General features: G+C 41.6%; 1 protein-coding gene across 1 annotated transcript in view; it reads left to right on the forward strand.

Moving 5' to 3' along the window:
* Positions 1–26,981, forward strand: part of MYO10 (myosin X) — a 162,939-nt gene that overhangs the window by 114,828 nt on the left and 21,130 nt on the right. Inside the window, exons 20-26 of the mRNA XM_030943561.1 lie at positions 17,972–18,096; positions 18,230–18,344; positions 21,428–21,534; positions 22,518–22,727; positions 23,031–23,070; positions 23,505–24,407; positions 25,644–25,767. Of these exons, the coding sequence (XP_030799421.1) occupies positions 17,972–18,096; positions 18,230–18,344; positions 21,428–21,534; positions 22,518–22,727; positions 23,031–23,070; positions 23,505–24,407; positions 25,644–25,767 (1,624 nt within the window). The remainder of the gene's footprint in view (positions 1–17,971; positions 18,097–18,229; positions 18,345–21,427; positions 21,535–22,517; positions 22,728–23,030; positions 23,071–23,504; positions 24,408–25,643; positions 25,768–26,981) is intronic.

Raw genomic sequence — 26,981 nt, forward strand, 5'->3', positions numbered from 1 at the left:
CCCAACAACAAAAAAAAAAGACTGTCTTTTTAAAACAAGCTGCAGCCATTGCTAAAATCATCAGCTGAATGTTCTTCCAGCTTGCTGCTATTAATAAAGTTGCTAAGCCTTGGTGCTATTCGGGAGACAGATCAGAGTAAATTTAAGATCTAAACTTGCTATTCAAGCTGTTTCAGAGGCAGAAGTTTTCCTGTTGCCCAGAAGCAGCCAGCCTTGTGCAGCTTGGCTCAAGTGCTTTCTCAGGTTCCTGTTTCCATTTAGGCTATTTCTTGCAATTGCATTGGCATAATCTCCAGTGGCACGATACTGGTATAATCATAGCGAGTGACCCCACCTCCAGCATCTGCAGGGCCTCAGCTGTGCTGGTCTCTCAAAACCTCTGTTATTATAGCTTGTTTTTATAATCCCCTGTTCTTGAGACTTCAACAGGTTCAGATGCGGCCATTCTCTCCTGCACATAAGTAGGGCATGCACTTTTCTTTGGTTGCACATCTAAGACCAGTTTGGTCCTAATAGACAAAATCCTGACTTAGTTATAGTTCACATGAAGTATTTAATGTAGACAAAAAATTCACTTTTTAAATTGTTTTTATAGGAAACTTGTGTTGATGTGTGCCATGAGGCAACAGGATTGCAGGGTCCCTACTCACGTCTGTCTGCTCATTTACTGTCTGTCTCATTCCTCTGTTGTAGTGATGGTCTTGTCACTGTCAAGATAAAAGCTGCCTTCTCTCAGACCTTGTGATCGCTAAAGGGACAATTCTGTTTCTCTTCAGGTTTCTACATTAACTTTTTTTAATCTTAAAGTTTAATTAGGTTAGGTAAATAAGTGAGACAAAATTAAACCCGTATTGTAAAGCTACTGCAGGGTAGGGGCTACAGGGAGCAACAGGAAAAATGAAACTGGTAATACCTTAGCAGTTCAAAGGAAGACTGGTAGAAAAAAAGTCTGTAATAAATTCTATGAGGTCTCCTGCTCTTAGAGTCCTATCATGCTCCATATTCATTCTGGGAAAATTAGTATCAAGGCAGTAAGATTGCTTCTGGGGGCAGAGCCATTTGAAAGGATCAAGGTATGGCTATTGGCACCTGCAGTGTACTTTGAGGCATAGGTCATTAATGACCATGAGACACCCTGGAATAGCAAGCAGTTTGTCCTCTAATATGAAATAAGATACAAACCTATTTTGCTTGGCGCCTGAATTAAAGTTGTGTTCTTAAAATAGCTCTGAATCATTACAAATGTAAGTTTAGCATGATACCAGCCTAAACACCAGGTAGAAGTACAGCTCAGGAATGCAGTGCAGAGGAGCAGTGATAGCAGAGCTTGACCCCATCTGCAAGGGTGATTGTGTGCAGGGTGTGGAGCAGGTACAAGTGCAGGGAGCGCAGTAGGTGAGCTGGTTGTCGAGCTGGAATTGCAGTATTGTCATATTGAGACATGGCTGTATGAATTACTGAGTTTGCCTTCTAGGGAGATTTTTTTTTTTTTTCAGAAATGTAGATAAGAGCGCAAGTCTCATGGTACTGAATTGGGAAGAGCACTGACACATAACTTTGAAAGATTCAGGCAGATAAAGTCTGAACTTCAAGAGAATTCTACTGTACCTGAAACAGAGGATTGCTAAGCGTCTGGATATCTTTACTTTCAGAAGTCTTTATTTTAAAAAATTATCCTTAATAAGGTGTTCTAGTTCCAAACTTCTGTGCCCATGGAGTTGTATACCAAGCATTTGCTTTATACAGTAACATTCTGCAGACTCTGGGTCTCCTTACAGGGGAGCAGATGCCTTTGTGGGTTTTTAAAGATGCTGAGCCCAGCAGTTAAAAGCTAAAAAGTGTTAGGCCCTAAATGGAGGTGTCTCTATGGTTTAGTCAGTTGCTAAGCCCTGAGGTAGCTCTGCTGCAGCATAGCTGCAGTGGTGTCTGGTACTGGGAGCTAGCAGATCACGGGGTAAATTTAACTTGCTATCCATAAGGAAAAGGTAATAGCCTGGTCACATTAATAGTTACTCTGTCATACTTTGAAAATAGAGGAAATAGATAATATAGCCCAGGTGGAGCTGCTGGGTGTGTGTAGGGATGTCTGTAGAAAGTTAAGGTCTAGCAGTATTCATTTACAGCTGTATAAGCAGCTCATATATTAGAGATCCTTATTGCCTTTTTTTTTTTAAATCTGTCTTTAATCTCAGTTGTTCTCAATAAATACTTGGTTTAAGAAAGCTTTCTGGCTGCCAATTACTGCTGTCATTGCTTCTGGAGGCAGCAGAGCCACAGGCTATGAGCACAGATTGCTCTTGCTCAGGCAGCTTGGGTCAGACTCAGGGAGCTGCTGCTCAGGCTCATCATTTGGGAGAAGAGCAACTGTTTCCCAAAAACGCAGCATGTTGGCCTGATCTCACAGGTCAACAATTGCAAACTATTTATCCTCCTTACCCTTTAACTAGCTCATAAGGCTTTATTATTCATAACCAGGCAGGCGCAGTCGGAAGGTGTGGTGTCGTGCCTGGCCAACGCCACTTAATTCAGCTACCTGGATCTTGTCGCCTTGGGTTTTGCAGAATTACATAGCTTCAAATCAAGGCTTGTGGAATATGTGCCAGCTGCATCATTTTGTGACACGTCACTTGAGTAATTAGGTCAGGCGCTAGAGGACTCATTCCTTAGGTAAAAGTGGTAAGGAGAGTGGGTGTGAGGAGAGCAATCGCTCCTGCTCGCAGAGTGCTGGCAGTAATGTAACATGTGAATCTGAATCCCTTTCTGAAAGAGCAAGGTGTTTCGTGCTATGTGTAAGCCTTGCCTCTCTTTGGTGTCCTCTCTGAAAGATCGCTCCCATCACTGCTGTGGTGCAGCCTCTTGTTAATGCTGTCTGAGTCACTGGGTTGTCCCTTTGTCCCCTTCCCCGAGTATCCCGCTTGCTGGGCTGAAGTAGGTCATAACACTCTCCAGGCAGTCACTCAGGCAAGGCATGTTCTTCTTCTTCATCAAGGTTTGTTGTTTGCTAAGCAGGGCTGACGAGGCATTCCTTTGCTAAGTGTATTAGGATTTGTCTTTAAGTGACCATGGTTAAGGGGTTTAAAATTGAGCTGTTTAAGGCTAGGGACAGAGAGCTGAGATGGGACGCTGCAGGCGAGGGAGCAGACACTGTACTGTACTGTAAAGGTTGCACCCAGCTCCAGGCAGAGCAGGCAGACAAGAGTTTTACTTGTTTTGCAGCATGTACCATTTGGTAGGACTCTGTCCACAAGTGGTAGGAGCAATTTCTGGATCTTGGATAGTAACTGTGGCAGTATGTAAGCAGGATGGAGGGACACATGGAGAGCAATTGCTGCTTCGGGAGGAACTTGGGTGGGGGTGGCCCAGGTGGCAAAGTATAATAACAATTCTGTGGAAAAATCAATTGCCCAGTGATGGGATATTTTTAATGTGCAACATCTGCTGTGTAGTTCAGTGTAATATCCAGAAGTGAGAAAGATTTTGACTGCTTCAGCAATTGATCTGCCAGCAGCAGAAGACCTTACTGCCTACAGCTGACTTCAGGCACTACAATAATTCTTGTATATTGTGCCACCTGATGGATTTTTTTGTGGCTTATGAATTCCTTTATATGTGGCTATGTGGCATAGGTAGGCAATCGTGGAACTGCAGCTACTGATCCCAAGTCTGAAGTATTTGTTTTTTATAAATACCAGTAAAGAACTTGGCTTTTCTTCCTTCTTGTGCGCTCTACCAAGCATTTGAATTGCAAACATTGTCATGCAAATGTATGCGTTGAAAAACTGTGTACTTCATCAAGCTCTGGAAGTTTTTTTCTTTAACTACTACAAAAAAAAAGTCCCCCCATCTCTAAATGGCAATTTACATTCAAATCCTGTTTGCTGTGTTCTCATGGTAACTACTCCGAGGGAACATGCACAGTCCATGATAAATAGACATCTCTAGAGCTCCAAAAGCATCGCTGGGGTACAGAGCATTGTTCTTTAGCAAAAACTTTAAAGTTCACAAGTCTCTTCCTTGCTAAGCTGTGTCACAGGGCATATTGTGCATTTTATCTCTTAAGGTTTAGGAATTTGTTGGCTGTGAAATATATTTACATTCTTGCTGCCTATAAGGTGAGATTAGCCCTCGTGTCCTGTTAGTCAGGAATATCTTCAGTGATTGCTGTAGAGCCAGCCCTCGCTAGGCTTGACTTCCTTTGAGTAGCAGCAGGAATGAATTAAGCAAGTACAGCCAAAGATATCACATGAAAGACTTGAAATACCAGAGCTGAAGAAAGCTCTGTTCTGTGTGTGTCTGTGTGTGTGTGTGTGTGTGTGTGTGTTCATAGCTGCAAAAAAACCCTGCTAAAGGTTCAGTTTTTCACAATGGACGAAAGCTGAAAGGGGAAAACGTCTTAAAAGGTAAGGGGTTTAATTCATGATGAGTTTTAAATTATTTTAATCTTGCATACTTCAAGCTGCAGTGGACTTGTAGAAAAAGTATAGAAAGTACCTGGAGTTTGCCTGAGCAAGCTGTACTGGAAATGTTTCTGAGCTTGTATTTTCTTTTAAAGAGGGTAAATGCATGCAGAATCAAGTTTATGAGAAAAGAACTGAATTTACTGGTCTAATCATATTTTCGAACTCCAGGAGAGCTTTGCTGCCAAGCAGTCTGCTTTAATAAATCACACTTTGTTTGAAAGTTAAAGGGATGATTGTTTGCAGAGCTGGGAAAAAGTCGACAGAAGTAGAGCTGTGCGTGCAGATGGGAAGGACCTCTGTTGTAGTGATGGGCTGCTTTCTGGAGAAAGATCTTTTCTGTTGATCAGTCCATAGTGTATATTCAGTAAAACCAGCTATGTGAAGTTAAGGATTACAGTATTCCTGACATATATTAAGCATAAGGCATGTATTTTTGCATTGATTGCATTATAAGAAAGTAATACTGGGAACAAGTGTATTTGGGGTGGGGGGGGAGTCAAGCAAGGTATCTGCAGAACCCAGAAGTCTCAGTTAATTTTGTAATTTTACTGGCAAAGCTTTCATGGGGCACACTTGAAACAGTAATTTTTTGCCATAGAAATACAGGAAATGGAATATGCCTGTGAAAAAAACTTACTGCAGTAGTAATGGAAAGGACAGCATAGCAGTTGGTATATATTGACCTTCTTTGCTGTGTCAACTCTCCCTTCTGCCCCCAGTGAAACAGCCCTCTAACACAGCAGGTAAAATAGTGCTGTTCACCACTGATTGCCTTTGCTTCTGGGATCTGCACTTTGTGCCTTGCTTTCCCACTTAAAGTGCTTGTCTCTGCAAACATTAGAATTCAGCCACAGGGTAGAAAATTAGGTTAAAATTGCTTGAGAGAACCTGTTATGAAGGGAATGGGTTTGATCCTGCATCATTGAAGTCTATGGGAGTTTTATTCTGGTCTCAAGAAGCGCAGCCCTAGATTTGCCTTGCAAATCTGGATGGAGGGTACATGATCTGATAAAGTGCCTATGGGACCAGGAAACAGTGTTGCCATAACTTGTAGTTGTTCTTCTCTCACTGATGTTAAAATATGTCCTTTTAAACCCCAAGTGGTAGCAGTGGTGATAGGTCAAAATGTAGCTGGTTTTGTTGTATGCACATTGATGATATGTATTCAGTATTTCTTCTGCTAAATCTTCTTAGTTTCAGAGAAGATAAGATTTCTTTTGTTTCTCATTTGTTGGCTTTTTCAAAAAAACGTATTTACAACCTGTAGCATAAATGAAAGCTTAACAACAGTGGTTATAACATAAAAAACAGATTACTGAAAGTTAGAGTGCTGTCCCAGCTATTCACAGATCTTTGTCAAAGCTACCCTCAGAACACAAAATCTGTGTGAAGAGCAGAAGTTAATGTTGTTTAAGAGTAGAACTTGGATCAGTTACATAACCGTTTTCTTTTTGACTGTATCTATCTGTTTACATACATACATATGTGTGAGTTTTCTTAATTTATTCTTAACAGGATGCAGCGAAGGCTTTGAGGGGGGGAACCTCACTATGATCCATTCGTAAGGACTAAGTACACTTCAGAACATCTGGTGCCACCTCATCAGATGAAACATTAAACACAAAATGCTTACTCAAAGAACATCAAAGCGTTTTATCTTTGTTCTCTTACACTCAGAATTTACTGTTTCTGGTGGGTTTAGGCAGTTTATAAACCTCAGTAGCAAGGCAGGTCCATTCCTACCACTGTCCATGGCAGTCAGGTTGTGGTTTCAGTTGTATGAAGTGGAATGTAGTAGCTGTAAAGTCTGTGTTTGAGGACATCATCAGAGCTGGAAGAGTGGTCAGTCTAACCTACAGGAAGTTTTTGGCTGACACATTATGAGGTTTGAGGTTGCTCTTATTGGTTTGTCTTCTCTCTATGTTCCTGATGTGTATTCCCTATTCAGGCAACAGGGAGCTGGGCAGCTGGTGCTGATTGCAGGAGCTTTGCTGGGGAGATGATAGCAGCACAATTCCTCAGGCTTTGTGGGCAGCATTTGTTTTGTTGCTTGGTCCCAGGCACCAGATAAGTGCACACAGTTCAGGTCTGTGAAGTTGCTGGTTGCCAAGAAGCCCATTGCACTATGTAAATCACACTGGCAAGTTTTTTGTTTTGGCAGCCACCTTGAATTGTGGCATACACCCATCAGTATTATACAATATCTAGTGTAGGGAAGGTAAGTTTGTCACCAAACTCAAAGTGCTATGTTCTGTTTCCTCTGTTCACATGATGCAATCAATCATGGCATTTTTGAAACTCACTCAGTAGATCTAGGAATCTCCTAAGTATGTGGCAAGTAGGGGCTTTGGAGGGGTCTCCAAAACTTTATTAGTGAAGCAGAGATAATGTAGATGGGTTGAGAGAAGACATCCACTTTCAGAAAGCCAGATGAATACCAGATCATCTGTGATACTGGCTTTCTCAAAGGAATGGCTGCCCCAGATTCAGCATGATGAAGATGAGTATGTCCATCTGCAGCTTGCCAAACAAGCTTGCCATTTGTGCATACTTCATACTTAGCCAAAAAGAAACAGTGACCAGCCTCATCAATTAAAAGTAGTATTTCAAAGGGAGAAATGATTTTTATTAGAAGTGGTGCAGCGCTTAAATTAGCTTCAAGGAAGTTTTTAATGTAGGCACACAATTCACATGTCAAACAAAATTGCTTTTAGGAAAGCTGATTTTATCTCAGGTGTTCCCTTCTGAGTCAAACATTAAGGGTTATGTTGGGTTATGTACATAAGCGAGCCTAGGAATTTCTCAGGGAAGAAATGGCTGTTCAGCCATCTAAAATTGCATTTCCCTGTGACCCCTGGCATGCCCAACACAGTGCATCTCAAATCAGCCTGGTTCTTACAGGACATGCACATCTCATTGGCCTTAATGCGCTCTAAGCACACATGTAAATGCTTTGCTTGAGTTAGTACTGGTTTGATGCTGCTTTAGCCAGCATGTAACAGAGCCACAATACCTCCTGTCACACAGCTGTGAAGGGGAGAGACATTTGTGCAGCTCCCTTACGGTGCATGCCCAACCTAAAGTCACAAATCATCTGCGCAAAGACAAGACTTGTTGCATCCATTGCTTCCAGTCATGTGTGTTCCATGCAGCTAGCCAGGTCCCAGAGAAAGAATGCTGGTAAGGCAGCAGTGAAAATGCTCTTAAGCACTCATGGAGTCTCAAGATTCTGTTTTCACCATGATCAGAAAATATGGAAGAGGGATAAAATAAAATCTACTTCTAGGACAAGAAGAGACAATATCTTATTTGAATATGACATAACAGATTGTAAGGTCATAAGAGCAGGAGTTTTCTCCACAAAATCATCTTAAAAATGGATAGAGTCAACCAAAAGTGTGGTTCACATAAGTAAGTGAAGATGGAACTAAACCTTACTGAAACAAAGGGCTGTTGACCAGCATCCGTGGCTGTGAATTCTGCGGGCTTGGAGGAGATGAGTAGTGGCATCACAATTAAGTCACTCAGAAGGCAGTTGAATGTTAAATTAGTTAGATCCTGATGTACTGTTACCATTTATTATAATTAATTCTTTCTCTCAGTCTTTAGATATGTATGTGTAGATAAATCAGTTAATAGTTACTTTGATGACCATATTGATATTAGGGAGGTTTATTGCCATTCATTTTGGATAACCCTGCACCATGCTTATAAAGTAAAGTGAATTTACTTTATAGTTAACTCTTACTTCACAGTTGTATAGGAATTGGAACAAAAAAGTCATACTAATGCTTGTCAATGCAAAACTGTTGCAATGATGTGGCAGTGGTGGGTTTTTTTTCTCTCTACTGAATGCAATTAGTATCAATGCAAAAGACACAGGAGCTTCCTGCTGTTCTGGCCCATGGTGATGTTGACTCACCTGTGTGTGGCCTCTGTGGCAGCACGGAGAGCTGTGATCCACACAGCTCTTCCATCTCATGTTTATATAAAATATGAAGAAATCAGTCAAGGGGTTTTTTGTTTGACTTACATTGGAAATTTCAGAATTATCAGAAAAATCTATTTTTATTTTGATGTAGTTCTCAGAAACATCAAAGAGCTGAAGGAGGAAACTCTCCAACTCTCAGTGGGAAGATGGGATAGGACTGTTGTGTTACAACAAAGCTGTCCAAGAGAACATATTTATTGTCTTTTTCTGTGAAATTAATATACACAAAAGCAAACAACTGCCTTCTTTTTCTGCCCCTGCACTGCAAACACACACATACACACATTTCACTAGTCTTGTCTCTTGTCCAGTCAGTTGCAGATCTGCAAAGCATGTCCTGAGTATAAAATGTAAAAATATATAGGAATACAAGAACAGCAGCTCATAGGATCAAATTTGAAGAAAAATTCCAAAATTAGACTGACACTTTGTGAGATGTACTGAGGTATAAGATGCAGTAGTAATTAACACACCAGTGACATGGGATTGAGCTGGGCCGTTCGTGTGGACCATCACACAGTTCTTGCTGTCAGCCAGGTAGACATCTGTACTGGTCACAGGAATCTCCATCACCTCTGTAAACTTGAATTTCCCCTCTCTAGATTTAAAAATGGTCTTAAATGCAGTGTTACAGGGTTCCTGATACTTAAAGGAGATCCCCAGATCACACACTGCAAGTCTGCTGGATCCCAGCTCTGGAGCAGCCCCCCGGTACCCTGGGCTCCCTCAGATTGAAGTGAGTCTTTGGAAATGATCCAAATCAACCAGAGCCATGTGCAGCCCACTGGGGCATTTTAGGTGCAGAGGGGCTTGTGTGCTGGGCACTGTGGCAAGGGAGGGCCAGCTCAGGGAGTTGGGAGGCAGGGATGCTCTGGGAGGGCTGGCTAGCAGAGCCCAGAGGCAGCTGTGAATGGAGCCCTGTGCTGGGCTGGGAATAATCTGCCCTTTCAGTGCTGCCCGACCTCGGGTGTCCTAGCAACACAAAGCTGCTCGGCTGAATATTTCACGGCATTCCTCATTTGCACATATCAGGTATTGGCTGTGATTTAAGCCTGGCTGATTTCCCATTATGGCTTTCGAACAACAAGCTCGGTACAGGAAAGAGAGGAGAAAGGGCTACTCAGGAGAAAATTTTATAAAACCACACAGTTTTTTTTTGGCAGAGGAATGGCTCTGAAACATTTCCTTGCTTGAGAAAGCATGGAGCAGCAAGTCTGAGCATTACGTCAGCCTGTGCTTTGTAGGCATCTTATATGGAGAGAATGAACTGCATGCAGGGGCAAAATGCATTGGAGAAACTGCTGGTGGCCTCAGTATTGCAAAGGGGGCATGATCAAGTGCTGACTTTTTAATGTTTCTTGAATTTTATTTTAGTTTTTTTAGCTGTGAAGTTGGAGGCCCTTAGGGCCTTACAGCAAGCAGGAACACTCCGCATTTAAATCAACTAAAGCCAACCAACACTTTTATTATTCTAAATCTTGTAGTTTGCAGAGGTGTGATTCATGATTGTTGTGTCACACAGCTGAGCAGCACAGGTTTGCTCACAAATCACTGAACTGACTTCTGAGATAGCAGGGAATTTTAAGTACTCTCTTTAAAGCAATGCCTCAAAATAGAAGAATATCAAGATGTAAATGGCATTTGGGCATATGATCCTAGAGAGATAGTGTGTGATGAGATCTAGGGAAGCAGCAGGTGGGTGCCCAAGTCTGAAGCTGGGAATAAAGTCAGATTTGGATTCAGAATCCTCTTCTACTCTCCTTGTGCTCTACAAGTTGATGTCCCTTGTCCCTCTGTGGAATGTGATGTTAGTGCCCCCCACCCATGAGCTGGAAGTGAGGTTCTTCTACCTTGTCCTTTTCACTTAACCTGCAGTAAAAAAGAGGAGGCAATAACCCTCTGTCGTCTCTTCCCTTGTGTGCAGCTGTAGTCTGAGAAGAGGTTGCTCAGTTTTGTGTCACCAGGGAGAGCAAACAAAATTGTGATAAAGAGGATCAAAGTTATCTGCATTACCATTTGAGGATGTACTGCTGAAGTGATCCTGTGTTAGCATATCAGTGAGAACTGGTTTCTTGGAGGCTTTCAGGGGTGAGATTACTTGTAGTAACAGTGCACCAGGTACTAGAAACACACAGGATTAGGTTCTTACACAGATTGCTATGAGATTTTACAGCCGTGTCAGGCTTTGGCTGTGCAAGAGGAAATTAATCATGTTCTCTCAAGTATTTCCATCTTAGTTTCCTATTCCCTGATGAAACTTTGTATCTTTTGTGAATAAATGCTTGATACCAAGCACCACTATCTGTAAGAAATCATGTTAGAGGGACCATAGTAAAACATGTTTTTAAGCATTTAGTAATGCATTTATATGCCCAGCCTGCCAGTAAATTGTCAAATAACCAAAAAAATCTTGTAAGCTATTGATAAAAAGTCTGTCATGGAGGAGTGACATTACAGTGGAAAAATTAAAACCAAAAAAAATCACAAAGGAAAAAGAAGGATGAGGTCTCAGTCTGTGTAAGTTATTAGGTGACATGGAGGGTCAGGGTTTCTCCCTGCAGCTGGTCTGTGTGCAGCCTCAGCAGATGTGGAGTGGTGTGTGCACAAATCTTCTTAACCCATAATGAACAATGGAGGTGTTGGTGTTGGCTGTCTTGACGTGGGGTTGGTAAGGAAGGATAGCTGTCCCTTCAATTAGTACCTCACAGCATGTTTCTTCATGGTAGGTCTGTGGCTCAGGCAGCCTGATTGATTTTCTTCAGAAGCCTGCTGCTTACTCACAATGTGGGGAGAATGAGGCCAGATTGGGGTTTAGTCTGCAGGGACTGGAGGCTTTAGTAAGGACGACCTCAGATGAAATGGCAGCAGATTACACACAGGTGGAAAGGAGGGTCCATGAAAAGTTCCAGCTGGGGTCTGTGCTGTGAGTCACACCTTCTGTCAGTGTGCTGAGACCCTGCCAGCAAGGCTTCAAACCTTAAATCCCTGTTTCCCAAATGCTTTTAATTGCCTGTCTCACATGGATGGTGCTGCAATTCTGGGACAAACACCCCATGGGACTTGCTGTGAATTTCAATGGAGGCCCTGAATAATGTATTCAAACAACAAGGGTTCACTTCAGCTGAAAGTTTAGGCAATCACTTACAGAGCTCTAAATATGCCCTTACAAAACTTTGATATCTCCAGCATTTAAGCCTGTGCCTTTAACAATCCATTTCTATTCTATGAAATTGTAACCGTGTGTAAAAAATAAGTCATTCTGAGTAGCTAGCATTCCTCTGGGCCCATATGAGAGAGGTAGAAAATCCTGGCTTCCTTTAGAAGAAATTATGGATACCTTTAAAAAGGAAAGTTCACAAAGAGGCTGAGTATATTTACTCAGGGATAACTTTTAGTCCATACAAACCAAACAGAAGGATTGAAATGCAAGAGTACAGGGACAGTAACTAATAAAAAGTATATTAAATAGCCCTTCAATTGTAATTTTATTGTTGTGTATGAAAGCATTGAAATCTCAGCAAGCCAGTCAGAATCATTTGAGCATATTTTCCCCGACAAAGAAGCTACTTCCAGCTCTTCTCTTTGCTGAATATAGTCAAGCAGGACCTGAAAAATGACCACAGCATCTTTGTGGATGGATCTGATTCAACAGTGTCTTGACAAGCTGAGATTTTTAAACACTAGTGCAAATAGTCAGTGTAGCAGTGTACTGCCTCGCAGCCCATAAATGGGCTGCAGTCTTAAAAATGTCCTTGGGATGCCCTTGCCTTGCCTTTACTTTGTAAAGTAAGCTGGGTGACAGGCTGAATATAAATACAAAAGCATTTTCACATTCATTTATTAAGGCTCCTGCTTTGACTGTTTTGGTAGAGTAGAAGACCTCTAAAATTACAGTGTTCCTTCTATGCAGCACTATTTTTAGCACAGGAAACTCTAACCTGTGGCATGAGAGTGGCTAATTTTGCAGTCTGTCTCTTATCTGAAATACTCAGGGCTGCAAGATGAGTGGTGCAGGTCAGATGCAGTAGTAGGAGTGATCAGCTAATGGTGTAAATGATTGCTGCTGGTAAATGCAGTGCTTTCAGGTTCAGACCTGCAGAGACTGTAAAAAGAGCCAGCATGTCATTACTGAGCTTGCAGGGAAATCTGGCATGGAGTTTGCAGCGGAACTTTTTTGAAGCACAAGGATTGTTGCAATATACCCATGTTCTTTTTCTAGCAAGTTACCACCAGCAGTGTTAATACTTCTTAAAGGCTGTTCATGGATTTTTGGGGTGGGTGTACAGAAAAAGGCCAGGAGAACTTTGGACATGTGAAACACTTACTGTTGTTTCAGGTTTATTGAAATATTCCTTGACTTGCCAGTGCCATACAGTAGAAATCTCAAATAAATAATAGCTCTGGGAAGTTCTTTGTTTTTATTGTCCTCTATTTTTATGGTGTTTATCTGGACACAAGTACTCTGGGACAGGAAGGGAATGCCTTCCAAAACAAAGCAGGCATCAAACTTGTGTGTGTTTCAACCCACACCTGTTCCAGTTGTTCCATGCTGGCTACATGTTAGAGAAAAATGTAGAGGGTTTCTTCCTTTGAAATAGGCTTTTAGGTGAGTGGGGCTTCATCTTCCTTGGGAAGGATATGCACAGGTTTTAATGCTCTTTGCTTTATGTGCTGGAAGCACATAAATTCTGAGGTTGAAAATCTGTTGAATAAACTGTTGTCACCAAAGCTGATGGTGCAAATGACTGAAGAAATGATGGCTAGAAAAACAGGGGGTGAAATGATTTGTTGGAGCTAGGGGGATGACATGCACACAGCTGCAGCTGCAGTCTCCAGGTTTGACTGACCTTATCCCTGCCTGTCCTGGTGTCATAGAGCATTTCCCTATTGCAGGCAAGGGCATTTCCCTTTCACTACTTTCAGGTTACTGGCGAGAATCCTTGACACCAGTGAAGGCTGCCAAGCAGTACATTTGGGTGAGGATCACTGAGCATAATTTGGTTTAAAAAAGGCAAGCAATGGGCATGCAGAATTCTGCATATCAGTTCAGCTAGATTGTAAATATTAGAAATTAAAGTAGTCACATTTTTCAAACTTGTCTGTGAGGAAAGCCTGGCATTTGTTTTGACTCATGGAGCTGTTGATTGAAATCAGAAGACCCTGGGGACCATTTCAGAAACATCTAACTTAGTAAGTCTTGCTATTTCTGACAAAATGTACATATTTGTATGTGAAAACTAGTTCCAAACCCCCTATAAAGCAGAGAAAGACTGGCCTCTTCTTCATTTCTGGTGGTCTTCTCCAGAGTAAAACTGCCAGTATTTCATTCTAGGAGTGAAAGAGCAGATTTAAAGGAACTAAGACACTGAAAAAAAGTTTAAATTTTAAAAATTACTTTTTTACATCTGTTTCATCCTTTCTTTCTCTGCATGTATCTTCCACAAAATCTTTTCTAAGCCAGGGAAATCAACAATTTTAAGGCACAGTAGCAAGGCTGACATGGTTCTGCTCAAGTTCTTACAGGGAAATCCAGAAACAAGGGAGTGGGATTTTTTCCTTCTCTCCTATCACCCTTATCTCTCTTGCCAATCTCTCTGTGCACCCCATCCTGCCTGCCTAAAGTCTGTGAGGGTGCTGTAATTTGTCATTTTTATGCCTGTACTCTGGTGAGGCAGTCAGGAGTTCAGGGAGGAAGAAGGATTTACACAGGGTGAAGTCAGGTGTGCTCTGTGTTTCAGCAGATGATGGATTTCTGTGCAAATGATTCACAGAATGAAAAAATGATCTCTGTGTTATTCAGACCTTGGGGTCATCACTAAAGATACTGTCCAGGGAAAGGGGAAAAAGAAGAAAAGTTTTTTCTTAAAGCTCAGTCAAGCTGTAATCTGAAGAGCTATTTTATTATTAAAATTGTGCATTGGCGTTAGATGTCTGTCCCAATGGCTGCTACTAATTGTGATTTCAGGCAGAAGCTCTGCCCTTTGGGAGACTCACTATAGATCAGAGCAAGCATTTAGCAGCTTGAGGAACCAAAGTCTCACCAGTTGAGACTCCAGGTCATGCTAAAGTCTTGGCTTTGGTGCTGACTGGTGCAAATGCAGTGGAGACTTTTGGATCTAGGAAATAATGAATTACAAGTTGCGTCTGCAACACAATAAAAAAGCACCCTTATCATGTGGAACAGACCTGGCTTGTAGTTATTAATTTCACATTGATATTGCTCAGTGCCTTAACATGACTTGGCTGATGTGATTCTAGCTGTTGTTCAGTGATATTGTGTGCTGGAGTGGTTCAGCACTGCCATTCCATGATAAAAGTGAAATATCTATTGAAAATTTAGTTGATTGCATCTCAGAGACAATTCTGAAAGCTATCTGTTGACTTTCTTTTCTGTTGCCTTCTCTTTTGTAAATTTGATCTTACTTTGCAGGAGTCTTAGTTTTAGGAATGACTTCAAATTTTTACTGTGGAAGATGTACTGTTTTAAAATCAGTCGTGGTTCTGCTGTCTGTCTGAAGTTTTCCTAGAGAATACAATTAGTTCCCAAGTGTTCATTTGTGAACCAAGTCCAGCCTTAACAGCAGTACTGGTAGAAATTCAGCAGACCCCAGAGCTAGGTCCTGTCCTGTATTTGGTGTCAGTGGACAAGTTAGCTTGCTTACCACAGGAGGTCTGAAGGAGCACCAGGAAAGAGGGAAAGGTGATCATCATCTGCACAGGTAACCCTTTGCATGGAGATTTGATACTATTGCATGTTTAACTCATTGCTGCACCAAACAGTGTTCAGGTGGAGATGGTTGTCACTCTGTCTGAGAAGCGTCTGCAGTTCAGTAGTGGGATATGTGCAGTTCTTGCACTCTAGTTCAATAAAGGCACATGCAATTGATTTCTTTTAATTGTGAGGAGTCCTGCTAGAAGTTATGCTTGAAGTTATCTCTGCTGTGGGGGTAGGGGGGATCTTTTAGTATTTCATATTGAAAAGCATAAGAGATAAGTCCAGCACATCTCTTATCACCAACCCTCTGTTTTCTCAAAGCAGCCATACTTGTTGCAGATGTAATTCCAATGATATGCCAGGAGGATTTGACCCTTCAATTTAATGTCTCATGTGACTGTGAGTAATTAAAAATAGCGAGTAATGTAAAGTGATGGAGTAGGCATTTGAAGTGGTTGATTAAAGTTGCAATGTTCTCCACCTTGTCCTGTGTTGATAGCATGCTAACATCTCTTGCAATGTTTAATGCTTTTTTTAAAAACTGCAGGTGTTTATGAAGTTAGATATGTGTGTGGCATTTCCACCTTCTGGTGACCGGGCAGAGCTGTTTCGAACTTCTGTAGTTGTAGGGAAAATGTTACCAAAATGTTTCTTCTTCCTCTGGGAGTCAAGTGTTTTTTTAAACAGTAACATGAGCTTTCAAGCCAGGTGTGGCGCTGACTTTTGGTTGTCAAGTGCCTGGAGGTGGCAATAAAGGCGTTAGGTGATACCTCAGCCATCTGTCTCTCAAAGCAGGAGCGGCTCCCTTGCAGAGGGAGAGGCTGCCTAGTGAGAGAGACATCTGTCATGTCACCAGCATTTTGCCTGGCTGTGATGTATCCCCACTCCCAGATAGAACATCCATGCATCTTCCTCCCCACCTCAGCACACCAAAATACTGTTGTACCTACAACTCATGAGAAAAACGTCATCTCTTGAGCCAGCCAGTTTGGGTGGAGTAAAAGGACTAAAAGTAGTTTTAGTGTTAAAGAAAAAAGAAAGAGCCGTGTCTGCTTGTGGCGAGCATCAGCCTTGAGTTACACAAGGTGAAAAGTGAAAGCTTTTCCTTGTGATTTCTGTGTGTACATCTGTATCCATTCCCTGCCTTTCCTATCGGGCATCATCAGCCACCTGCACCAAAAGAGGCAGGCATGGACATGCAAAGGGCAGCTTTGCCAGGCTGAAAACTTGACACTTGGATGCCATACAGTGGGCACATCCAGGAATCCCTGCTGGCAATACCAGCCGTGATTGATACCCTCACTGAAACCATTCATGCTGAGTGTTCACTGAAATACAGAGATTTCACTTACTGTGGCAAAATCCAAATGAAACATTGTTGAGGGAGATGGGTTTGTTCACATCTTTCACAGACAAGTTTTCTCCCTCTGGTGTCACCACTAGCACACAGTGTTTTGTTTCATGAATAAAGGCACTGATGGAAAAGGTTATACTGGATAGTTGAAGTGAGCTTTTGAGTCTGTGTTTTCCTGAAGGTACTTTTTATAAGAAGTTAAAATTTGGAGGTGTAATTCATTTGTTACGGTGAATTTATTTGTCAAGTTAAAATTTGAGGGAGTAATTTGTTTGCTAAGTTGAACAAGAGGCACGATTAAAGCCAGTTAATAAATACCAAGATTGACAGTTTCCCAGGGCTTGATCTTGCTGTCACTTTTGTCAGCTGAAGAACTTCAGATCTTTATGTGAACTGTTGGCTGTATCTGTGAAATCCCACCTCCTGAATGTGCAAAATAATGAACACTGTGCTCCAGCTCTGCAGATGGCTGCAAAGGAGGGTCAGCTCATGGGTTAAGGTGGATGATGATAATTCATGCTGATGAATTAAATGGTGTGTTTACATGTGGTGCCATTTCCGTGTGGGGGTTGCCCCTGTTTTGCCAGGCAGCAATTAGTGCTGTCTTGAGCAGCTTTGCATGGCTCTGTCTGGGCTACCTCAAACCATGGTGAAAATACAGGTGACTCGGGGGTTCTCAGATGGGCTGAGGGCATTCCTGAGGCTCCCAGTGGCAGAACCATGCTGATCAGTATTCACAGCATTGCATAACTGAGTGGCTGTGGGGTTATCTGTTTTCTGAATGGAAAACAATGCTGAAAGAACTGCTGGCAAACTAAGGGAAACTTACTTCAGATGAGCAGGGGGGGTCTATTTACAGAGGAGAATATTTCTACTGTTTAGAATAGCAGTAAAGAGAAACTCTTTTAAATACAGCTTATTTAAGATTTGAGGTACCACTGGCAAACTTTCCTCCCTATCCATAGCAGATAATTGTCAATACACTAAAAACTGAATATTTTCTGGCCTTCTGGTTTTTTTTTATTACATCCATATCGCTTGTATTTGTGTATCTTCAACATTTGGAATCCTCAGGGGCTTTAAATTCAATTGCTGAAGAAGCAAAATAATCAAACTTATAGCTGTTGACCTGTTAACTGCCTGTGCTTCTTTCTGTTGTTTCTGCCTGCACAGCAGTAGCCTACAAATACACATGAAATGGAAAGAGACAATTGATGAGATTAAATGACTGTAAATGTCCTGTCTGTGGAAATGATATTCTGTAATTACCCCATGATTTCCATTCTGTAGATATTTTTATATGCTCAGGACTGCTAGTGTCCTTTAAGACATTGTGTAGCCAGTTATTAGGCTTTGTGCATTTCAGATTCATACAATTTGCCCTTCTTTATGTCCCCTGACATCTCTAACCATTGCTATTAAAATTGCTGTTTTGAACCTGCTCATTGCAGATGCCAGACCAGTTTGATCAGACAGTGGTGCTTAACCAGCTGCGCTATTCTGGGATGTTGGAGACGGTCAGGATCCGGAGGGCTGGTTTCCCAGTCCGGAGGCCCTTTCAAGACTTTTATAAAAGGTAAACACACTGACTCGTGGACTTGAAGTGTAAGTCAATATTCCTATGTTGAGGAATAAAAGCAAAAAGAATCATATGGCAAAAATAGAACTGAATCTCTCAAATGAAACAATAAATACTTTTTGGTTGCCAGGTATAAAGTCCTCATGAGAAACTTAACTCTCCCTGAAGATTTAAATGAGAAATGTGCCGTCCTACTTCGTCTGTATGACAACACAAGCACTGAATGGCAGCTTGGAAAAAATAAGGTAAAATAACCTGACTGTGCATACTGTGGTGCTGTTGCATATACAAGGCTGAGGGGACAGGATTTAGACTGCACAGCTGCAGAGATGTAGTTCTAATGGTAATTACTTCTGGCCCTTAAAGAAGCTGTACATGCCTGTTGGTGCTCTTGAAACTCTTAAAGCAACAATTAATGGTTGTGCTGAGGAATTTGCTGTCTAAGGCACTTAGAAACTGACTGGTGATTTCAGTCACAGAGAAAGAGTCCACCTGAATTTTCTGTCACTGCTCACAAGTGGTAGCACTGGTGAGGATCAGAACTTAAAATGTGGTATTTGGATTTTTTCATTTTTTAGAAGTATGGAACATGTGGGGAAACACTTTTGTTCTGCAGAGAGCTCCACTCATACTAGTAAACCGACCTAACCAATACCTTTTCGGTAGCAGAAATCAGGGGGAAGAATTTTAGTCAGCGTTCACATGGCAGAATCGCATGTTTGCCATCCTAATCTGAGCTCCAAGTGTGTTTGCCATTCTAGTCTGAGAGTCTTTTCCAGAGGTACATTAGACCTTGATGTGTGTTCTACCAGAGAACTTGACCTTCACCCACATTATTTTTCTTTAAAGAAAAAAAAATTAAATTGTTTTAGAATTAATTAAATAATCAAATTTTAATTTGAGAAATAAAACAATCCAGATGTTTTTATGCGCTCATTTTTCAAGTTTGATTGTAGACAGCAGCTTGTGATTTGTGCTCTTAGATTTCAGCAAATGATATGATAGCATTGCAGACTTGGGAGAAGATTCCCCATTTCAGGATTTGAGATCTCCTAAATATTAAAAACTTTTTAGAAACACTTTTTACTACCATAAGGTAGCAAGTATATTTTGTAAAATCTGATTTCTGTAGGAAATCTTTTTCTTCTCCACACAGCTGGATGGTTTGGAAGGGTTTCTTCTCTTCCTCTGTATGCTTAAGGACTCCTAGACTTGCACTGGGAAAGTTGTTTCAATCATCTTACAGTTGCTGTAAGAAGGAAGAAAGAATCTGAAATATTCTGATGGCAATTGATGTCATCTCCCATCCCACTTTTGTAGCCAGTGGCTCCCAAATAGCACAGTGATGGCATTGGGCTGCAGAGCTGGGCTGTGCATCCCAGCCTATTTCAGATGTAGCATATTAGCAGTGTTTATGCATGGACCCTGGAGAGTGCTTTGGCATCTTATGGACACATGTTTATCAGAAGGAGTTTTTTATCAACTGCTCATCAGGACCTTGGCAGGAGCCAGAGCTCTGTTGTAACTTCCCTTACTGTGGCCTGGACTCATCCTCCCCCAGGAGCTGCCTGCACCCTGGTGAGACTGCATAAACAGGAAAAGAGCACAAGAGGACACTGCTTTCAGACTGAACATGGGATGAGGCACTATCCTGCCCCTATATTATCTTATAATGGCATTGGAATGATTTGGCTTCAGCGTGATTTTTTTTCCTTGTCTTTTATATCTCAAGCTGCAATGCACCTGGTCAGGAAAAGGCATTAGTCTGAGCTTCACATCTGCTTACCATCCATTTTTTGTTCCAGAAGTAGTTGACTGCTTTTCTGAAGAATTCTGTTGTGTTTTTGAAAGTTTGTGTGTAAACTAAAGAAAGATTGCCCACTGAGTGAAAGAAAAGGCTTTTCCCCTGAGGGAAAACTTCATATAGAAAGAGCTGCCCAGTGTGGCACTGACATTGTGACTTCAAGACTTTCTGTGGGACCTTTTCTGTTCCTGATTCTTGGGTAACTTGTACTAGAAAGTCCCTTTCTAGCTTTGTTCAAAACTCACCCCTGTGCCTGTCCTTGAGAGTCCTGCTTTGGCTTTGATGATGGGCTGTTTTTCCATATAAACACAGAGGAAAAACCAGCTTCTTTTGCATGTGAACACCCCCAAAGGGTTTGGTTTTGGGGGTTTTTTTGGGCGGGGGGGGGGAATGTGAGATTTTTTTTGTTTGGTTTTGGGGTTTTTTTACATCAAGAAAAAACACCCAGCACTTCAAAGATGAATTCCTGCTTTTAGATGTCTTTGCAGCCCTCATCCCTTAGCAGAGCCCACCCTGTCCATGAGCTTTCCTCATCCCCATGCTGTGGTGTGCAGCCTGGCTCTCATCCCACATTATCAAAGTGTCACTGAACTGGCTATTTCCAGCTGCCCATGTGTGAGGCAGAAGCGTGCCAGGCTGTTGTCACCTATAGCTGACACCAGCATACTTGGCCTTTAAAAAAGAAGAGTTGAGAAGAGCTGGAAAAAGCGCTGACAGCAGATAGCTCACCACTATGTGAGTGTGTGGTAAAGAGCAGATGTCAAGGCAGGTGGAAGAGGGAAGCCACCTCCCCCATGCCCATGCTTGACTGGAGAAGCAGTTTTACTCATTTAAGGCAAAATAGGCTGTGTTAGCTCAGTTTATGTCAATGCATGTGCTAAAGCTCCTCTGTGAGGCACTAGGTGAATGGTCCAGGTTAGTGCTTGGAAGAGAGCCTGGGAAGCATTCTGTCTGTGGGAGGGTGGCCAGCTCTGGTGGGGGGTCTGGCCCTGGCTGCTCTCTCCATGTAATATCAGGAAAACACAGTCGAGCCCACATGAGCATGAAGGCACTCTCACTTTTGCCTACTTCTGCAGTCCTGTAGCAATGTCTTTGGAAGCTGCAAGCCTTGTAAAGGGTTGTGGAGCCCGATGTCCCTGTGAAAAATGTAAATTGTCAGGGTGGTATTTCTGCCCCCGTGATTAGAAAGTTCATGCTAAGCCCTGCAGCTTTTTTGGCCTGTGTTACTCTGGTGGGAAAGGCTGTTTAATGAATCCAGTAATTATGTTACATTTGGAAAAACCCTGCTCCTAATTAAAAGTTACAATAGAGTAATCTGACCCTTCCCATTGAAATCCAAAGTTAGAGAAACATCTGCAGGTGTTTTCTTTTAAGAGGACTACATTCTGTTTTTCTTTTCTCTGCTGAGGAAATAGTACATTTTTCTCTGAATTCAAAGCTGAGGCTTGCTGCTTAGACTGATCTGGCTCTCCCTTAAATATGATGCTGACCAAAATTTGTTAAGTCAGAATTTTTCTTCTGTAGGTGTTTCTCCGGGAGTCCTTAGAGCACAAGTTGGAGAAGCAGCGGGAAGCAGAAGTCACCAAGGCAGCGATGATCATCCGAGCGCACATCTTAGGTTATGCAGCCCGGTAAGTGACAACATGAGAATATTAATAGTAAGGATTTGAAATAATAGATGAGTTGTCAAGAAGTTAAATCCTTCTGACACATTTCTCAAATTTTTGTAGAGGCCAGGCATTCAAATCCTGTAAATGGCTTTTGAAAATAGCAGCTGAAAATACTCATGAACAATGCAAAGTTTGAATTGTTTTAATATAATGAATAGGACAATACAGAAATTTGGAAGTCAGCCAGTATCCATCTGATTGTATCATGGCATTAGAGCCATGGTAGGAACTCTAGTTGGATGGCACCTAGTGGGCCTGCCCAAAGTCACCAGCTGAGATCCTGATTTATCTGTGCTTCTTTATGGTAAGAAAACAGAAGGAAAATAAAACTAATCCATTTGGTTCTTGGAGATGAAGAATCTGTGGTTTTGATTAATGTTTGACTTGATTACCTGGCTTCATGCATTATGTGTTAGGTGGAGTTGTTCATCCCATCTATTTATTTCTCTGCTTTTTCTATAAGTGAGTTGAGGATAGTTTAAGGAAGCTTGTTTGCATAATGAGGTAATTTCTTTTCATGTGCTTATTAGTCCTGTTCTTATATTCTGACCAGTATATTACTTAAAAACAATATCCCTTTTTTAATGCCAGCTGTCCTGCTCTGCATGGTCTTTCTTTTCAGAGATGTGGGATGGCTCTATATATTCTTTCTCTGCATGTGTGCACACACACAGAACTGCCTTTTTACCAGGTCCTTGGCAGGGGCATAAGAACATGTAAGACATGCATAAGAACATGTAAGACCATGTGCATTTCCTTAATGAAGACACACAGGGTGCTGTCAAGAAATGAGAGAATCTTGCTTCTCAAAGGGACAAGAATGTGAGCAGTGGGGGAGCTATCACAGAGCTAGAACTATCACAGGCTCACTATTGCAGGTCACTGTGGCAAGATCCCTCACAACTGTTTCATTACAAATTTGCTTCTTCCTTTTCTCCCCCCAGAAAGCGGTACAGAAAGGTTCTCTACTATGTGGTTGTGATACAGAAGAACTACAGAGCATTCAGTGGCAGGAAGAAGTTCCTGTGCCTGAAGAAAGCAGCCACAGTCCTTCAGAAGCAGCGGCGAGGCCAGCTTGCTCGGCGTCTTTACAGGGAGCGACTGGAGGAGAAGCGGAGACAAGAGGAGGAAAGGAGAAGAGAGGAGGAGGAAAGGTGCAGTCTCTGGCTTACATCAATCTCCTGTCTGTGCCCTATTAGGTGTTGGTCTGAAAACCTTTATTTCAGGCTATTCTTGAACATGTGATTTGGGAAACCTTTGCTACTTTTGCTAAAAGACATATATAGCTATCATGGTGGTTTCATAGTCACAAACATATTCGTTGTGGTCTTATTTTTGGCTGTCTTTTCCAGGTGGCAAATGATCTCTGTAAGCTGAGCTATTGCCATAGCAAAGGAATGCCATGAGCTTATGTTGAGCTTGATTGACTGACTTTTTTTCTTCACTCACTTTTATAGGGAAAGACAAAGGCAAGAAGCAGAGCGTCTTGCCCAGCAGGTAAATTACATTCTTAATGCTTTCAGCCATCCTGTTTATTTGAGTATCTCAACCCAGCAATTAAAAAAATAAAAGGTATCTGTAGCATTAAAACTAAACTAATTACAGGAGCTGGCAGATAAAGCCAAAGGAAACTTAATATAGTTTGCATGGAAATTTCTTTTACCTGATGCTTCATTTAATTTCCAGCAAAGATTGAATTTTCTGCACATACTTGGACTTCCTCTGCTCAGCTATCTCTGAGCAAATGTAATCACACTGTAGTTTGTTTATTCTTCTTTCCTTTTCATTTCTTGCTGATGTGAAGACAAGGCTCCTTTTAAATGAATGAGCATGGTGGAGTATAGAGCTTTAGAGCTTTTAGATTTTAAAAAACAAGCTTGCATTTAGGGGTCTAACTTGATTTGATTTTGTTTCATTTTATTTTTATGCAGGCTGAAGAAGAGAGAAAGAAGCAGGAACTGGCTGCCGTTCAGAAAGCTCAGAAGGAGGCAGAACTGAAGCGGGAGGTGGAGAAGCAGAAAGAAAGCAGGCAGGTGGAAGAAATCCTGCGTCTGGAAAAAGAAATCGAAGACCTGCAGCGCGTGAAGAAGCAGCAGGAGCTGTCCTTGACAGAGGCTTCATTACAGAGGCTGCAGCAGCGTCGAGATGAGGAGCTCCGGCGGCTGGAGGATGAAGCATGTCGAGCAGCCCAGGAGTTCCTGGAATCTCTGAACTTCGATGAGATTGACGAATGTGTCCGAAACATTGAGAGGTCGCTCTCTGTGGGCAGTGGGTATCCTGCTGAGCTGGCTGAACAGACTGGAAATGCCTGCAGTGAAAAGCCCAATTTTAACTTCAGCCAGCCATATCCTGAGGAGGAGGTAGATGAGGGCTTTGAAGCCGATGATGATGCATTTAAGGATTCGCCCAACCCTAGTGAGCACGGCCATTCTGATCAAAGGACCAGTGGCATCAGAACAAGCGATGATTCCTCAGAAGAGGATCCTTACATGAATGATACTGTGGTGCCAACAATTCCTGCTGCCAGCGACACCATGGTCATACCTCCTGCCCATGACACAGTGAGTCTCCACAACTCTTCCAGCGGCGAATCCACGTACTGCATGCCAGAAAATGTATCCTGCAGACCCCCAAATTCTGTGGAACTTATTTCTCCTGATGGAGACTATGATTACGACCAGGACGACTATGAAGATGGTGCTATCACTTCTGGCAGCAGTGTGACCTTCTCCAACTCGCACAGTAGCCAGTGGTCACCGGACTACCGGTGTTCCGTGGGGACGTACAATAGCTCTGGAGCATACCGGTTCAGCTCTGAGGGAGCTCAGTCTTCTGTAAGTAGCAATGTTTATGTTATCTAATAATTGATAGGTGCTTTCTGATTATTTTTTTTCCCTGCTGTACAGCTGTAGATTCACTGTAGCTGTTCCTAGAAATCATTGTGTAGCATGATTTGCTCGGAGCACCTTTGGAAATAGTGGTCTGTTGCCATCTAGATGCCACTGGGGTGAGTGCATTCGAGTCAGAGGCTGCTCAGATGCTGTTTGCAGTACTGGGCTTTTGCACAGATATGGTTTTAACTGCTTTACTGCAGCACTGTGTGTTACTTGGTGAGGAGCTCAGTGCACAGCAAAGTTTTTCTCTGTGCATGTGTTTGGAGTTGAGGTACCAGGTAGCATGTTGGGGAATTAATTTCAGGAAAACTAAATTTAGTTATGTGTGCAAGTTGCAAAGGTATTGGAGAATAAGATGTTTGCAGAAGTCCCTGATGTGCCAGGTATATTTTGAGATTATTTGGAGAATTAAGTTCACGCAATGGAAAATGTTTAAATTACTGAGGCAGACACATGTTCTGCAGAGAAATTTTTCAGTGCTGTTTACTGAGTATACTGTGGGGTTTCCTTCTACAAATGTTTTTGAACGAATATGATTTCCTCTATCTCTCAGCCAGTGTTTCTGTGAGACTGAGTGATTGGGAAAGTGTATTTCAGGAACACTGACTTGTTTAGAAGTAAAACTTTAATGATATAATATCTACTACATTTGAGGCAGTGATAAGCAGTCCAAGAGCCATTGTGGGTGTTGGGTTAAGTTGACAGTTCTTGCCTGAGGAAAAAACACTTTCAGTGTCTCTGTTGAAGATGCCTTCCTGCTGCATGACTCTGGATGTGTGTCAAATACAGAACAGAAATTCTGACTTTCTGGGATGAGGGAAATCTAGTACCACAGCTTCTGCAATGTTTCCTTTTCAATACATTTTTAAGCTGTTCCCCACAGCACTTCAGTGACAGGGGCAGGTAGCGCAGGATAGCTTACTCTGACCATACTCTTGCAAAGGGATAACTTTCCTGAGCCTCTACAAAGGTTTGACACAGATTTGTTTTGTAATCAAACTGTTGAATCAAACAAGCTGAAACTTACTACAGTGTACTCCTTCCTTTGTTAGCTGGGTGAAAACCAATGAGGAACCTTCCAATACATAATAAAATGTTTTATCTAGAGTTTTCTAAACCAACTTGATCTAAACTCTTCCCTGAGAGATTATGACCTTTCTTTCCTTTCTTGTGTAGTTTGAAGACAGTGAAGAAGATTTTGACTCCAGGTTTGATACAGATGATGAACTTTCCTACCGGAGGGATTCAGTCTACAGCTGTGTCAGCCTGCCCTACTTTCACAGTTTTCTGTACATGAAAGGTACTGGATGAATCAGAATTTGCTAAATAGACAAAATAACCAGAAATATTTATTGTGTATTATACTCCCAGTTCCTGTAGAGTTAAGCTATTTTCTTATTTTTAAAAGAGTAATGGAAAAGTGACTTTATTTAATTTGAGCTGTTCTCAAGTTAAGTTACTTGCAGTGGCTTACATCTAGCAATGTTATTCCCCTCTGCAAAAAAAGATCAATATTTTGGGCTGCCTCTATTTCATCTTACATCTTTGCTGTCTCACAAACAATGAAATATTCAGTATACATAGAGAAAAATAACTCACAAATCCAATTGTATCAAATTTTCAGGAATGCTGGTTCCTGCTGTCAAAACCTTGTAACACAGACAGCATTCTACATTGCAGACCAATTTTACTGAACCTAGTCGAATTCCACTTTGGATCTGGAAGACATGAATAAGATTACATGTAGCAAAGGGGTGTGAGAGACTGTGAAAGAATATACAGAGGAGTTCTCTGCTTAAAATTCTTGGGTTTATCTTCTGATTTTTGATAGCAAATTGTAATCTGGCTGGATCTTTTTATGATTTCATCACTGTAATATACCTTATTTAGGTATGGGAGCAGTGATGAGTGCACACACCACAGTGTTTGTGTGAAAAATAATGCAGTTGGCAGTAGCACGGCTCTTACTTTCTGACATAGCTAGCAGTCAGTTTTTGTGGGATGAGAGGAGCATATCAGTTTGGTTAAGGTTTTTATGACTGTGCTGTAACTCCAGTGCAAAAGGGCTATTGCCTATTGTATGGCCACACTTTGGTATGACTGAGCTCACACTGGTGTATTTCCTGCTGTAAACATAGCTTTGTCAGGTTTTGTGGTTTTGAGTTAAACGTTGTTACCACCTAATAACCTGGAGAGAGGAAAGAGCTTAACACTAGATTTTTTTTAGCTTATCACTGAAATACATTGCAAACAATCTTAAAGATCAGAGTCTCATATGCAACAAGACTTTTCAGTAATTTATTATTATAGATATATTATGTATATGTAAATGTAATTATATGTATGTTTCATATATTTTTGTAATTCAGAGACTTACTACGATTTATAATTTAAGGGTGTTTAGATTGACAACAATATTGGTGCCATAAGGATATACAAAAATGAGGTTTTGTGGCTTAAAGCAGACACTCAGTTTAACTGCAGTGTTGTTGGTCAGCACCCTCCAGTTTTGGT

This window comes from Camarhynchus parvulus, chromosome 2 (assembly GCF_901933205.1).
Source record: "Camarhynchus parvulus chromosome 2, STF_HiC, whole genome shotgun sequence".
NCBI lineage: Eukaryota > Metazoa > Chordata > Aves > Passeriformes > Thraupidae > Camarhynchus > Camarhynchus parvulus.